The sequence below is a fragment of the Cydia splendana genome, chromosome 13 (assembly GCF_910591565.1).
Source record: "Cydia splendana chromosome 13, ilCydSple1.2, whole genome shotgun sequence".
Classification (NCBI taxonomy): Eukaryota; Metazoa; Arthropoda; class Insecta; order Lepidoptera; family Tortricidae; genus Cydia; species Cydia splendana.
Window position 1 is genome coordinate 12,380,172 of NC_085972.1, and position 17,164 is coordinate 12,397,335.

At 37.1% G+C, this 17,164-nt stretch overlaps 1 protein-coding gene across 7 annotated transcripts in view; it reads right to left on the reverse strand.

The window, feature by feature from the left end:
- The window catches only part of LOC134796086 (kazrin), a 135,047-nt gene that overhangs the window by 21,707 nt on the left and 96,176 nt on the right, over positions 1-17,164 (reverse strand). For 6 of the 7 annotated variants that reach the window (XM_063768027.1, XM_063768028.1, XM_063768025.1 and 3 more), the window contains exons 2-7: positions 16,353-16,568; positions 13,250-13,514; positions 12,171-12,422; positions 6,932-7,053; positions 6,143-6,308; positions 516-643 (exon numbers count right to left, since the gene is read on the reverse strand). In XM_063768027.1, coding sequence (XP_063624097.1) covers positions 516-643; positions 6,143-6,308; positions 6,932-7,053; positions 12,171-12,422; positions 13,250-13,514; positions 16,353-16,388 — 969 coding nt within the window. In that variant the 5' untranslated portion in view covers positions 16,389-16,568. Of the gene's footprint in view, positions 1-515; positions 644-6,142; positions 6,309-6,931; positions 7,054-12,170; positions 12,423-13,249; positions 13,515-14,389; positions 14,506-16,352; positions 16,569-17,164 lie in introns of those variants that run through there. The other variant, XM_063768026.1, reaches the window with a different exon arrangement.

The following is a 17,164-nucleotide window of genomic DNA, read 5'->3' on the forward strand; positions in this document are numbered from 1 at the left end:
ACGTAGTTTTAATTACGCTCTACGAACTTGCGGCAAACTGCAGTTCTGTTTAATTTATTATGATGCTTGTTTAAAGCCATCGCGCTACCGCTGTGTAATATTTCCAAGAATGGGTACTAGTATTTTAAGCTCATTAAAATTCAGAGTCCTTTTGTTTGACGCAAATACGAAAATTATAATATTTAGAGATGAATATTATCACCGGAATGTATGAACCTGCACTTTGATTAATAATATCACAATATCAGGTTATTCGTAAATTGAAATTTGGTATTGTACCGCAAAATAAATTTAAGTAATTAAGTATTTTGGTGATACTATAAAAATAAAACGCAATTTTTAACATAAAACCTGACCGTTTCATAAAATAGGGTTATATAAGTTACCTTAAGTATGTGCTGTTAAATAGTATAAATATTTTAAGTAAATTTTCATGTAATGAAATAACCTGTTCGTTACCAGGAGGTTAACAAGTCATATATATTCTTGTAAAAGTAGGTATGAATACCGTTTACCTGCTCATAATTTCTGATGAAGTCCCGCAGTTCTTTCTCTTTGTCCTCCAGGGTAGCGTACAGTTGCTTCATTTGGCTGAGCAAGTCAAACTTTTCCGCTTTCAACCTTTTTTTGTCCGCTTTCAGTGCTGTAAAAGAAAAGTTTTATTTATTCCGTTTTTAAAAAATATACTAGAAACAACTCTGCGTTTTATAAACCTTTCTACGGTTACATGGTCGCATTTATATCACCTGTCACGTTCTAACAAGTATGTAAGTGCGAAAGTGACCGGCATAGTGACAGGTGATAGTGAAATCCATCCATCCAATCCTACGAGAAATTGGTAAAATCAGTACGTTTTGAACACGCTCCGAGGAGCATTGCAGCTATGAATATGTTTGAACTGTTTGAAGTGACAGGGGAAAGGCATGATACAGATCAAAGAGGGTTTATAGAGGAGATTTCTGCCCCGTTGCCATCTACTGTGAACAGAATAAACGCAGTGTCACTCTTTGAGCGCGTCCGCCTGCATGCGGCTTGTGTCCTTGGTCGTTCGGTTTCTAGACATTCCCTCGGTTCGGACAAAATATGTACATATCAAACGTTTCAATGCGAGAATAGAAGTGATCCAAAGAAGTCCTATATTTTTATATGCTTTGTAAGACCGTTTCTCAGCGCTGTGACGACAGAAAATATTGGTGCAATTCTCTATTTGATGTTACTTTGAAAGGGATTCGTGCGCAATTTCCCACGTATTTATTCGAACTGTTCCGTTTAGTTTGTCACAGAGCGTGCCATTTTCAAATGTATTTTCTATTGTAAGATGACTTGGAGTAACTTAAGAATTAGATTTTTTCATTGAAATCATTTATTTACATACAATATATATAGTGGTACTACTAAACGAATTAGATTAATTTCGTAAATCACAAATATATACTAAACTAGAAGAATTTCATACTCTTGACATCTTCACTTAAGAGACCTTATTAAATGTTATGCCACTTGTACCTATGGGGTGTGAGTTTTGATTTTGTAAAGAATCTAAAGTGCTTTAAGTTAATTACATTTTCTAAATTTAGAAATATCCCGTTTATGTTCGTACGTGCCGGTATGCATATTTAAAATTTAAATGTAGTCGAAAATAACCCTTGGGCAGCGCATTGGCTCAAACGATTAGCGCACTTTATTGGCTCAGTTGAGCCTAAGCGGCCTTTGATCGGCGTTCCATTGGGCGTACCTGGCGGAGCAGGCGTGCATTTGCGATCCCTGTGTTTACCCTTATGTACAAATACGTTAGTCTGCTAAGTAGCTACCTGATCCGGATTATATACGTACATAAAGATGAGACCCGGGGATTGTTAACACGGGCAGATTACGTACGTAACAACTAAGTTTCAACGCGTTAATGTAACGAGTATTCATTTTTCAAGTACAAATACTTTGGGTAAAATATCCTTTGTGACTAGCTTCAATAAGCAACAAAAAGAATTCATTACGAATAAAAGAGTTGGTTTACCAAAGCCAAATTTGTTCTCTTTGAAGCACAATTCTTAGACGTACATTTATTTATCTAAGAAGGGAATATTATGGACAAGAAAAGTAGGTCGCGATTGTGATGGTGCCCAGTTTGATTTTCGTCTGTGTAATGGTTTTAGTGGGATGTCAGTGGAAGTTACCGCGGAGCACACATAACGTGGCGACGTGACCGGCCTGCCAATGCAGCGCGCTCTAAGTTCACAGGTCACTTACTCGCTAGATGGAGCTTATAAAACTACTCGCACTCAACACACGTACACACTCCCATACTAGTTTTGTAGGTATGAGTGCCTGACACAATGCGTACAGAATCGATCGCCTACAGGTGAGGCGTGCGATTCCCAAAGAGAGAAAATGCATTCGAATTTCGGTCGGTATCAACTAGGGTTTCTGCTCGAGAATTCTCGAGGCGAGAAATCTCGAGAAATTTGTCTTTCGGCGAGGCGGGAAAAAAACACTCAGTGCCTCGAGAACTCGAGAAATAAATCTCTTGTCATAAGTAAAAAGAAAACACGCGTATAACACTTGATGTGTCTGTAGTGTATTTCTTTGGGTAGTTAAATAAATTTAAAAAGTATTTTTTTTTTTCACATTTTGCGGTACTTCAAACATTTATTAGTTAACCAACTAAATAAAAAACTGCCTTGATCCGTCGCCTATCGTTCTGGCTTCAGCTGATTTTCATGCTTTGAAACTTTTGAACTACTATTATGTGTAAATAATTCGTCTCTTTAACATTAGAAAAAAGGTAAACAATCTTAAAGTGTCTTTTTATTGAAAAACGCTATTAAAAAAAATCGTTAATGTAGGTAAATGATCGTATACTCGTATGATTTATAATTGTTACATATTTGCCGTGACTTATTTTTCATAAGTTTTTCAATAAAAAGAGACGTCAAGATCACTTATTTTCTTTATAATGCAAAAAACGAATTATGGGACCATTTAATAACAAATATTACAAAACTAGATTACTTTTGATAAATCTAATCATCTCGATATAGGTATTATCCTATTAGCAAAAGAGCACAATTTTTCCAGCGTCATTGTTACGTTGAGTAAGTATTAAAATTACGTAGTAAAACTTCTGTAAGTTGGTCACATAGAGTTAAATTAATAGCCTAAATAAACTAAAAAAACTATATTGTGGTTTGTATACATTTTATTAAATAAAAATAACGAATGAAATACACTATAGCATATCACATCGCCGCGCCGGCGCGCACGCCTGCACCATAGTTTTTCTTGTTTGTTGTTGAATTTTTGATCTAACCTACGACTCCTATGAGTAACTTGCAATAAAGAAAAACTCGAGAAATCGTGGTCGAGAATTCCCGTGCCTCGAGAAATAAAAAAGGTCGAGAAACCAGAAACCCTAGTATCAACATCAAGTGGATTTAATTAAGTTTCATGGTAAACATATAGGTATATATGTACCTACTGAAGTGGGAAACAAGTCATTTACATGTACATAACTAAAGCGAGCTGCAAAATCGCATGATGAATTCATTTATTCATAAAGTTTCCATGCAATTGTGCAGCTACTACAAGAACAACTAAGATGTTTCACTGCGAGTCTTTCTATATTCTTCAATAAGCAGAGTCTATAGAGAGTAGTCTGTGTGTAAGCTACTTCGCGAATTACTATGTAGTTTATCAAACGACTCGCCCGCTTTAGGTGCGTCATGAGCGGTACTCTACAAATTGCCTGCTTAGGTACTCTGATCGCTTTAGTTTACTTTGGAGGAGATATGGAGGCCAATTCAAACATGTATTTTATGTACATGTTATTCGCGCGTGTATTTCGCTCGTATCGTACTTGTTCGTATACATGTACCGGTGGCGCGAGCGAGATGCACTGGCGAACAATAGCAAAATGACATCATTTTGTTCTAAAAATTTATGTTCGAATTGGGCCTCATGGATGAGATGAAACTATAGTTGGTCAAACCCATTTGTCAGTCAGTAAGAACCAGGAAAACTATACTCATCCTTTTCTTTTGGGTGTTAGTACTAGTTTAAGATAAAGATAGTATGGTTCCCTCTGTCTATGATTGAAATGAGACAGTCCTTTGACAAAGTATATCAACGTGGATCAAATGGAACATTTGCGTCAACCATTTGCAAAATGCCTCTCGTATAAAACCCAATACATTTTAATGGCGTTATTTTAATCCATAAAATCTGAAATGATTTTGCATACGACTCTTTACAAATAATGAAGTACGAATCTTTATGAATAATGAAGTTTATTGTGTTGCAAGCCGCATGAGTAAATATTTTAAAATGTACCTGTGAGAATTTTGGACTGTAAATTAAAAATATTCATTATCGTTTTCATTTCATTTATATGTAAAGCGGATATGCACTTTTGCAGCTAGGTGTATGATATGTATTGACAACTTTTATTTATGTACTCAACTACGCTACGAGTGCTAAATAAATACTAAGTACCAATATATAGTTACTTCCTATTTACGACGAAGAAGCTTGATTGTTACAAAAAAGAAGGTAACAGTGTTGTACAAGACAACTTAGTCAATTTAATTACTGCTCTACTCGGTAACTTTTCGGGCCCTAGAAATGTAGAAGTAACTTTCTCCTTGCAAGGTAATAAATTGTAGTCATATGCGCAGCCGGAATTACCTAGGCCCGCTCCAGTTCGTTATTAATGTAGGCTCATTATGTCTGTGATATTAAATTACTTTCAAAATGTATAAGCGAACGAGAAAGTTTAAGCATTTTCCACATGAGCTACTTAATTACTCCATACATACTTGCTCTAACTAACTTTATTGCAGAGATTAGACTTACACAAGCATCATACGGCAGAATATATTGCAATTGAGAAAATCGCAAGGTATGTAGAGTCGGACCAAAAAAAGGCTGCAGCGGATTTGATAGCCCACGCAGTGCAAGTGTCATTTATACGTCATAATTTCATAGAAGTTTGACGTTTAAAATAACACTAGCACTGCGTGGGCTATCTAATCCGCTGCAGACTATTCTTAGTCTGACTCTAGGAACCGAATGTTAGTTATAAAAAGTTTCTATATCTACAATGAGGGTTTCCGTGATCGAGATTTTCACTAGATGGCAGCACCGTGACGAGAGGTCTTTTTGACAGCTGCTGTCAAAATCCACCAATAAAAAAAACATGGTTAAACATGATTGGTGGATTATGACAGCTAGACCTCTGGCCACGGTGCTGTCATCTAGTGAAAAAATCGAGCACGAAAACCCTCATTAGAAAGCAATATTTTTTACCGGTTTTTTTGACTATGTAATGTAATACAAAAAGTACTATTTTAGAATATAATTTGCAATAAAAAAATTGTAAATTTCTTACTTTCGAAACGCTCGTACTGAATTTTTATTACCATGATCGAGTAATATTCAATGCGATTTATTATGTTTCTCTTAACGTTGTCAGGTAAAAGGATAATTTAACGCAACACTAAACATCGGATGGTTCGCGGTCCGGTAGTTAGAGGATGTGTTACAAACTTACAAACAAATTCACGGACGCTTAGGCCGCAAACATTGTCACGCGCTATTAGCTCGCAGGCCGCGTCGCCTCACTACCTCGTTTACGCCAATCACAACTTCAATTGTACTCCTACAGTAGAACATTAAAGGCCATTTTCCTATTAACTCGGCCTTTGTTCCTGGTACCCGAACAAATTACGGGCGAAATTCGTTTACCACTCGATTAGCGCGATCGTACAACAAATATTTCTAAAGGTCAGAGATTCATTTCATTTGATGAGAACAATCATTAATATGCCTTTGTGCAAAATAAAAGCAATTAATTAGGTCAAATAATATAATAAAAAACCACAATTACGTCAACCAAGGCAAACAAATCACAAAGAGTGAAAATAATACGTCAATTCCGTGAGCTTTTTTACCTAACTTCCTAATCTAATATTTATAAATTTATGTCGGTTTGATATTCTTTTAACATCACTCATATTAAGTACCTACTTAGATTGTGCTCTCACCTATGATATAGATACCTATATATAAGTGTATAAGCTAAATGCACTGCGAGTAATGTTAAAAATATTTAGACCAATTTCGTTCGCATGCCGTCATCATTACTTACACATCACAGCCTCTCTAGCAAGCAGTAACTCCTTCTCAAGAACCTGAGGGTCGAGCGGCGCAGCGTCCGTCTCACCCTCTGCCTTCGTCCTCTCTAATAACGCTGTCCCAGCCTCGCCTCTCTCTGCTGCCGCTACCAGCAGCCGACGGACCCGCGTTAGTTCAGCCTGTTTACAGGGAAAAAATTACCAAGAATTATATTCAAGAAGATAACCGCTCTGAAATTTGATGAATACATCAGCTTTGGGTAACTACTTACCCATGACGAGATATATAAGGGATGGTAGAATAGGATACATACTTATTTTTATACAATAGAAAATCGGGTTTTGTAAAATTTACTCCAATAGTTAGTGTAAAATGTTTTATTGTCAATCAAGCTCCATTCCTTACGTTGACAAAAGTTTTTAGTACTTATCTACTTGAAATGTCGTTTTAGTTACACTTCTAAAGGGTTTGAAAACGATAGAAATATTCAAATTGACCTTTAAAATTCTTTAAGTTCTGTAGTCTGTAGTTAGCTACCAACTATCCCGTATTGCATTTCACATGCATTAGGAAGGTCTCTGCGGACCTACATACCGCCAAAGAATGTATCGCAGTATAACGTCTACGTAAAGAATGTTCCCAAGCGTATCATATTCTCTACTGCAAACAAATTTTGACGTAACGACCCCGTTACGCTTCCGACAATCTTCAAAGGAAAGTGAGCTTTAGCGATTTCGGGATAAAGTGCGTTATGCAATGAGTGGGATTTAAGGTAAAAGTCACGCAATGTAAAATTGTCCACCTGCAAACGTTCATTCTCGAGCCTCAGCCGCCTGGCCAGTTGCGCGGCCGTCAGCATCCCTGGGGAGGCCGGGACCTCTTCCTGCCGCGAACGGTCCGATCGCCCGCCGGGGGACGCCGCCTCTGTTTAACAAACACATTTTTGTAAACATAGACTACCTCACATTGGCTCCACGTTATTAACAATTGACGTAGACTTGTGATCAGATCACCACACAAAGAAGTTCTTATAAAGAAATTAAATCATTAGGGGTCATCCATTAATTACGTCACACGAATTTCTAGGTTTTTTGACCCCTCCCCCCCCCTTGTCACATTTGGTCACATTTGGCAAACCCCTCCCCCCTAGTGTGACGTCACATTTTTTCTACGAAATCGCCAAATCGAATTAAGTAAGTACCTAAGTATTATTAATATTTTATCAAAATATTTTTGACGATATAAATATTAGTAATTTTATAACCCAAAACTGCTTAGGAAAGAAAATTAAAAGAATAAAAACGATTATCGTTTTAAAAACTTGTTATTTAATGTACAGCGAATAAAATAATTTAAAAAAAAATTCGGTTACTGATGAAGTTAAAGTGACGTCACAAAGTTTGTGTCTCCCCCCTCCCCCATGTCACAATATGTCACATTTTCTTGACCCCCTCCCTCCCCCTAAACGTGTGACGTAATTAATGGATGACCCCTTAGGTATATTGTTAAAAATAAAAAAAATACAATAATTTCCAGTGATCGGGGATTTAGTTGCCACTAGGGGCAAATAATGTTTTTTTTCTTATGAAATGTTTTTAGTAGGTATGTAATTGTATTTCAAAAATATTAAGATATCGTTTATGTGAAAAATTCAATCCATTTAGCGGGCTTACTCCCGTATCCATACAAAAAATTCTACTAGATCCCGCGGCGTTGCAACCAAATCCCCGATCGCTGCTTATAATAGAATTAAGTCACACATTATTAAGATACAAAATTTAACAAAGGTTTGTAAGATGGTGCAAACTTTAAGAATAAGGCTGTAATACTATACGCAACTGAAATGAGAGCGTCAAAGCGTGGACGTGGTGAGCGCAAGTCACCCACCATAAGCGATCTGTGAATTTTTACCATCATTTTACGCCCTCCAAATTATAATTTACTTGGAACACCTTTTTGTAAAGGTGTTACAACTTGGAGCTCTTTAAAGGAGTTTGATTCTTCATCAAATGTTTACATCTTCAGTCTTTTCCCGTAATTTGTTTTCCCAAGTTTGAGCTCGTTCATAAACCTACACCCTGTTTTGATGAGTAAAGTATCACAGAGTTGAGGAAAAAGCAAATTAAACTCCGCAATCATAACTTTATTTATAGGTACTACTCCTTAGTTTAAAACGTCTAGTTTTCTAAAATCAACAAAATTTTGTTGGCTCCTCGAAACTCAAATATTATATAAACAGAACTAAGTAAAGCATACAGATTCAAATAAGTTATTTTACTTAGAAACCTACTGATAAGTTATTACGGTTTAGATGGATACAAGATTATAATCTAGATATAATCGCTTACAACTCCATTGTTGTTAAAAGCTGGTTGAAAGTTTAACCACAGTTTATCTACACATGAGGATTATACGACACCCACCATTAGCCGGCATATGAAAGCTTTAGTTTAAGTGTGGCGTGCCGCCGCAGTCATACAAATGGAATAGGTTATGGCGACGTAAACATAGTAATAACGTGAAAGTTTCCCCAGTCACGAAACCCGCAGTTCGGGCCGATCCAGACAAATCGATTACCTACGTACGTAACACGCATCAACCCAACGCTAGTGTTGTTAAGACTCGAGTCCTTGGTTGCTGGGTTAATAGACTTTAGTTATTTAGTCTTCTCAATGGTTAGAGCATTTAGTAACTGAAGACGTCATGGCTGTCATTTTCTGTACAAAACAGGCGGCTGATTTTTGGGGAGGGGACGTCAAAGAATGTATTGCTATTTCTACATGATTTCTACGTAACGTACAAATAGCCATGTTACTCCATACAAAAGTTTGCAGAATTGTGCAAGGTTTTCGGCAGAGGGGTAAGTTCTTAAAGGCGACTCCAGTCATTAAATGCTCTAAGTCTCAATGTCCATACTAAGCTTGAGTTTTGAACTTTCTTTTGATTTTATTTTAATAAAAGTTTATTTATAAATTTTACGTTACAACATAATTTCCAATCCCAATAAAATAAAATAATACACTCTAGTCCTCCAGGATCACGCTTTAAAAATACTCTTAATATGATACGATTTCTCAGTGCCAAAAGTCACGTTTCTTCAACCAGAAATGTCGCTTCACTCTATCAGATCGTTTCCATAACAAAATCAGATCAAATTGATAACCTGTTATTACATTCACAATGCGCCTCCTGGATACATCACTAAAACACTGATTTACACATTCACGCTTTACACATTATTGCCCACTTACGAAAAAGCGGCCTAGGTAATTTTAAAACTTAATTATACGTGACATGACTAAAAATATTCTGAAATCTTAAGTTGTATTACTGAGTAGAATCGTACAGTCAACTGTAAAAATATGGGTGTAGCCAACTTATTCAAAAATATGTCCCATAGTTCTTAATTCGCTGACATAAGAGCTACGGGACATATTTTTGAAATGATTTGTGCACCCATATTTTTACAGTTGACTGTTCAAAAGACTCGTAGAGTCAAGTTCCCAATCCCACCAATACTATCAGCCGCAGGTGTTCGCGACGCCTACTTCATTGTAGCTTCTCGCAATGAAAGAGACATATTGACTTCACCCGGCAATATCTTCCCGCTTCGGGTAATTATTCTCACTCAGACAGATCCTTTAATTTCCCGACACAAATGAGAGATAACACGGAAGGGAGATAGGAGAGAAAAGAAACTTATAGAAAAGATAGAATCAGTCTGTTGAATATTCCTTGGGGAAAAAATTAAGGGATTGTGACAAATTATCTTAGAGCAAATGAGCTGCGGAGCTCTTGAGCTCATATTATCGCGGCCCAAAGCCGGCTCCGTTTAGGGCGAAGGTAGATAAATCGCGCGGCGCCTTCCAATTTCGCGTTGATCCCATAATTGTATCTAGTCGGATAAATCTCATATATGATTTCGCAAATCTTTTAGGAAAACAATTATCTATACGATAATATGCCTGGTGAGAGTGGTGAGGACTGTCACAGAAGCAAATATTTATAATGGATGAGTATGTCGAGTGACCCTCTAACAGTCCTAATGTTTTAAAATTTTCCAATAACCTAATGAATCTTGATATTACAATATACATATATCTTAATACTTAATCACAGAAGCAAATTGTTTTTTTTAGCTAAATACGTTTTTTATTTCTAACATTCAAAGTTAACTGTTTTGATACTCGTAACAATCCATTGAAATAAAATTATGACTTACGAAGAAGTATTTTCTTCATAGGAATCATAGGTCACAAAAAAACATACACAATCGAACATACATAACATACATAATCGAAGTATCGAATAATCTACCATTGAAATTGTTGATCGTATTATAGACACACTAACTACTGTCAGAACCATTTAACAAAAACCAACCTCAAATTTCAATTTAACATTTAAACAACTTGTTAAAGAGCAACGCCGAAACTTTTCCGCCCAAACACATAATGAGAGCGTGCTTAAGCTTTAATTTTAATTAAAGATCGCGGGAAGAATTAAATGACAAATTACTTACAAGGTGGAGGAAAAGTTTCATTCTTTCAAAGTTGTCGGTTGTGCAGTTAGACGGCAAATGAGCTTATTCCCCTGGGCTACAGGCTCATTACGAGCCCGAGGGGTGCCGCTGACGGGACGTATGGATGCTTACACAACGAGCTACTTGCTCATCTCCCAGTATTATGAAACAATGCTTTCTTGTCACGAGTTTATTAAGAATTTACGACATGTACGTATCAAATTTGTGGTGAAATAAAAACTAATTATAAGAAACTCCTTTTATCTTTTCGCTTTAATTATTAGGGACATTTTAAAATATGTACTAAAACACTTGCCATTTGATAAAATGAGGGCTAAAACAGATTTTTAAATAACAAAGTTCTTTCACTTCTAACGAGCACGGAGGCTATATACCGGCTATGTAAACAGCTCAACGATCTTACATTCTGTTTGCACGAGATACACATAAAAACATTTTAATCCATATTTAAAGCATTAGAAAACGGAAAGGTGTAACTATAGATATTCAGACGCTACTATAAGGAAATCCATATTAATTATAACAAAGATATTGCTTTTCCAATCCACGAAATAATAACATGCATGAAATTAATGTTTCCACCCTCCTACCGCGAAAATAAATAGAAGCTACACATATTTTGCCTCTCTACGAGGCACCATTAGCAGATGCTGGACTCAACATTAATTGCACGCAAAAAATACACAGTCATGTACCTAACTATAACGAGTTAGCACTGATACTCGTAGCACGATATTGATTCGCGGATTAGCAAAGCAATCATTTGTTTGAACGATAAGGCATGTTAACTATTTAGGCGCAGGATTCTTAAGTCAACATATATAAGGTGTGTTTTACCTGACAGTAGATAAACGGAGATTTATTGAACCATATCTGTTTTGATGAGTTTCTTTGAAAAGACGTTCCAACAGACTATTAAAATCTTCGGCTAACAACGAGGAATTACGAACAGTTTCCCAACTAGCTCGTTCGTCGGCAACGCAAACAGCAGACTTCTAGTTACCAACTATTATCCCCTGGACTACGGGATTAAAGACAAACAAAACACGACATTGTTGTATCATGTACGGTAAGTCTTTAAATCATTTCTTTCTAACTAATAACATCTGATATTACCTATTCTTTATTATGCTTCCGGAACGTGGTAAAAAATAATCCTTTTTAAATTTGAAGATGTATGATTAATAGTTACGTATCATTAAGATACATAGATGAAACCCCTTTTTATATTATATGTTTTGGTGACCTATGGAAAATTTTAACATTAAAGTAGTCACATGCATATTGCCTATTTTTCAAAGATTGACATGTATTCGCTACGTCGACAGTCTAAATAAGTACCAAATGCAGTCCCCCCGCCATCATCACACCTTACTCGCTACCTTCATAAAAAGCGCTATTTGTGTGTGGTCTTGTGTAAGTTTGAAGTAAACGCCCAGATCAAATGCTGCTCTGTTTCTACCAACTAGATTTTAGATTAACCAACTTAAGAACATACCTCCTTCAAGAGTAGCAGTAATATCAGCTCTAGGTTCTGGCCCATCACTACTCCTCCCCGGTGAGGTCGCGTCGGGTAAAGGGACCTCTTCTTCAGAACTATCCGCGGGATCCAGAACATTCCTTTCGCTCGCATTGCTGTTTCCTTCAATACCAATTTCGGCGTATGTCCCGCTGTCACTCCCGTTCTGCGTCGACCATTTGATTGGCGATTCAAGTTTACCATTCGCTTGATTTTCTTTATTGTCATCATCTAAAACAAAAACACAAACACATTATTACTATTAAATGGAATGTCTGGTATCATCTTTAACAATGCATGAGGTGCAGCGGAATGGAAAAATAATGACTCAAAATAAAAACAAGAGACTGCAGACAAATGTACATCGCCTTGCCTGTGAGGATTATTTTCTTTGGTCGAGTGTATGTGGCCAGTCTTTTTTTTTTAGGCAGCACATCAGTAAAAAACGTTCTATTATATAAGGCAAACGGTACATACATTATATGCGATGTTAAATAATCTGAAAGGCCTCGGATGATATTTATATTTTGGAAAGAATGTAAACATAACGTTTTAAGTACTTACCGTTTTATCTACCTAATTTGATAGTTACTTTTTAGAGTTTTTGGCAAAACAAATAATTATCTCAATATACTCGTAAACTTGAAGGTAATCGTATCATTCTTTCCGTTTTGGATAGAAAAACGCGACCCTTTGTTCAGAGTCACTTTGTTACCATCTACAAACCTATAACGAGGTTTGTATTCGTTCAGGAGTGGTGAGAGGCACATCAGAGCTAGCGGAAGATACGAAAGGATCTAATTAATTCATTCATTCATAACGCAGCGAGTGTGATGGGCACCTTTGCGCCGGGTGTAGCGCGGGGAGGCCTCTTTGAGTAGTTTTTATATTCCTTGTTTTATTTAAGTTTTAATTTAGTATTATTTATAGATATATTTAGTTCATAAGTTATTTATTTCTCTTTCTACTGTCTTTTTCCTATTTATTCCTTTATAAAACATAGTTTATCTTATAAATACATATCTTATATTAATTCATACTGTGATATAATGACTTACCTATAAAAGGATTATCTTTTCCATTTCTAATGGAAAGCCTAGCTCCTCTGTTGAGTGTGGCCTCCTTATCACCATTTAGTGAGCTATTCCGTGGTTTGTCTAAGGTGCCCATGAGCAGCCTTCGCTCGGGGGGAGCCGGGGGCACGTCGGAGCTAAACACGGAGCTGGCAGGTGTGATGAGGGGGTCCGCGGGCTCGGGCTCCGCGTCCGCCTCCACGCGGGCGCCGACGGACACCTGCTCGTCCACCATCTTGCGGAGTTTCGCCTGCGGGAATTTAAGAAAATTTGTAAAAAATTCGGATGTTTCATACAGAAGCATACTAAGCTTAACGTCAATGCAGGACACCATCGCAAGAGCGGATTTCTGGCCGAAGGGTGTGGTGTTTCGGCTCGGGCGACCTGCCGAACCCTATTACGCCAAGTCAGATGACGCTACGGAGCTACGCTGTTACATCGTGGCCCAAATAGAATGTTTAGTTAATTTCATTTTTATGTGTATTGTTTTTCTTTGTCTTTTCTTTTATTTTGTAGTTTCACAGTGCCTTGGTTTTATACTGTAATGCCTGTGTGTTACTTATTTGATCAATAAATAAATAAATAATAAATAATGGCATTCATGTTTGTCAAAGCTAAAAACCTGTTGATAATCATTTCTCCCTATCCGTCATTTAGAAATTAGTGTTTGTTAGAAAGAGACAAAATTTAACACGGGTGTTAAGTTTTATATAGAGGGGATTTTCCAATATTATTTCGTTCAACGCATGAAAGTAGTTTTGGCGGCAACATCGCTACATTCAAGGTACTACTCTATTCTACATCTATTGATTTTAGGAGCAATAGATTAAAAAAAACGGAACGCCGTATATTATTTTTGTTTTACAGCAGCTAATGAATAAATATGCTGATATAACTAGAACTACCTTATATCAACAACAGCAACAATATTCCATAAAAGGCTAGCATGTAAATACATAAATTGGCTGCTCCCTATTCATAGCATTAATGAATTATTAGATGGTTTAATGAAAGCGACTTCGCTTTGTGGACTCAATATACCCGCCGTACATTTCTCGGGGCCAACGATGCCTTATCTCCGTCTATTAATCTAAGCAATGAATGCCTTCTATTTAGTTAATTCACCTGCTGCCGTTTGATGTAATGGCCGCTTTGGCCCATTTAATGGCTACGTTTTATGAATGTGTAAGTGACGCTTCCTGGAGATTTCCGAGTTGATTTGTTGCTGATAAATAACCATCTTATATTACTGTAACAAGACTTATATTTTTTGTAAAGTTCTGAGCCGTTTCTTACATTCAGTTTCATTAAAATTAAAGGCACTGTTTTTTATTGATGACATGGTCGCTTGAGCTTATTGGTGCGTATCAATGTCGTACCATATCAATAACAAATCAAGTCGAGATTTTAAAATCCAAATAGGTACCACTCTCGTACAGTCAAGTGTAAAAATATGGGTGCATATAACATAATCAAAAAACCGGGCAAGTGCAAAAAAAAACGAAAAAAAAGCAAAAAAAAAACGGTCACCCATCCAAGTACTGACCACTCCCGACGTTGCTTAACTTTGGTCAAAAATCACGTTTGTTGTATGGGAGCCCCATTTAAATCTTTATTTTATTCTGTTTTTAGTATTTGTTGTTATAGCGGCAACAGAAATACATCATCTGTGAAAATTTCAACTGTCTAGCTATCACGGTTCGTGAGATACAGCCTGGTGACAGACGGACGGACGGACGGACGGACGGACGGACAGCGAAGTCTTAGTAATAGGGTAATTTTACCCTTTGGGTACGGAACCCTAAAAATGACTCATAGTTCTTAATTCGCTGACATAAGAGCTATGGGGTATATATTTGAGTGTGATGTGTGCACCCATATTTTTACACTTGACTGTACAAGTGCGCATCTCGTAGAGACAGAGACTTCCGCTACGGCGTAGCGCGTCGCGTAGCATATTTATGTCGCCAGCAGAAATAAGTTCAACTTCGTGTCATGGAAACCAATTCTGTTTTAACATCTCGATAATTTTTATTTTGTTTTGATACGACATTATGTCATTAGGCATCTCACGTGCACCAATAAGTGAGAGCAATTTTCGTTACATTGCGGTATTTGGATTTCATATTAAGAAATTATTATACCTGCTTGAATCAAGTTTATCTTTATTATTTTATATGTAATAAATAAATTGTCTCAGTATGTCCGTATTTTTTTTAATACGATGATTTTTCTTCTAAGACAAAATCTAAGAATTTATGTTAAGATCAAGCCTGAATCAAGTTTATATATACCTCAAGAAGCTATACACTTAGCTTCGCTATCGATTCGTCTAAAAACTTACAGTATGCCCCAGGTGGCTGTCAATCGTCCGTCACTTAACTTCCGAAAACTTCCGGAACGCTTGGCTCACCACGTCACGCATCACCAGCCACGCAAATCTATCTTTTGACTTCCTATTTCTATACTGTAGTCAACATTTATACATATTTACCTATAACTACTGGGTTGCAAACTGTTAAGGTGCACGCAGTGCAAGTGTTATTTTAAACCTCAAACTTCTATGAAATTATGACGTATAAATAACAATTGCACTGCGTGGGCTATCAAAATCGCTGCAGAGTTTTCTTGGTCTAACTCTAGGAGATCTTTCACAGTTGGCTGCGTAAGTGTTCTACAGGTTTTACTGCTAATAATGGTATTAATCTATCAGCCAGTCGTAGCACACGCTAACATAATTATACCCTTACTCTTCACCACCTCCTGAGCCTCTACCATCAGTTTTAACATTGACATAACGCTCACGTCTACGTAATTTACTTTCTGTACATCTCGCTTGCACTATTGCTCGCATATGCGAGTACGAGCGAGATGCATAGAAAGTAAGTTACGTAAACGTGAGCGTTATGTCAATGTCAAAACTGGTGGTAGCCGTACTGCTCTCTGCTGTCACAATAGAGCCAATGTTCCGTCAGCTGCAGAGATAGATGAACCCCTCCCCTGCAATCAAATATGCAGAGGGATTGGGGGTCAGTGATCTCTGCAGCTGACCTATGACTTATGTACTATAAATAGTATTAGTAAGCACCTGGGCGTCGCCTAGTATCCGGCGCACTAGCGCCATCAGGCCGCCGTGGCACGCGCTGTCATGCTATCCCCCTCCGCCCCGCCGCCTCATGTTCCCTGCCTCGCCAACGCTCACAGCCAACACTGAACTATTCCACTTCGCTCCGCGCTTTGTTCGCTAGTTGTTTCTCTGACAGCTCGATGACAGTTTGAAATTCGTTCGTTCTTGATTTATTGTCTGAAACAAAAAAAAATATTTACCACAGGTAGACTGGGGCTTAACAACATCATGTCTGTTACGAGATTATGCATTTGTTTATAAAGTTTTGAATGTCTTTTCACACACAGTTTGTGGACAGACAATTGGTTAAAAAATTTATGCATTGTGTTGTGTGATTTACTTTCAGGTACGTTTGTCTAAAAAAGGATTTGCTCCATATGTTTTAAAAAACATTAAAATCCCTTTAGCATTAACATTAAAAGCTTAGCATTTTTGCAAGCCAGCGGGACATTAATCCACAATAGCTTTTTTATGACTTCATTTTCGTGATTTTCAGAGATTTATATAAAACCTTCTGGGAAACAATGCCGTCCTCGTATTTATTGTCAATAAAAGGGCAATTCAGAATGGCCACACAATGGCCATGCTACAAAGCGAGCTAGCTATGTGGTGTTTTGTTTCCACCAACTGTCCGGTCATTTACACATGCAGAATCCTTTTTTGATGCAAATGAACACTTTCCAAGTACAACGTTTTAAAATGTGTTTTATTTTAGTGACATTGCTGATGGAATAAAAATTTACCTAAATCAGTAAGGCGGTGGCCCAATAGAT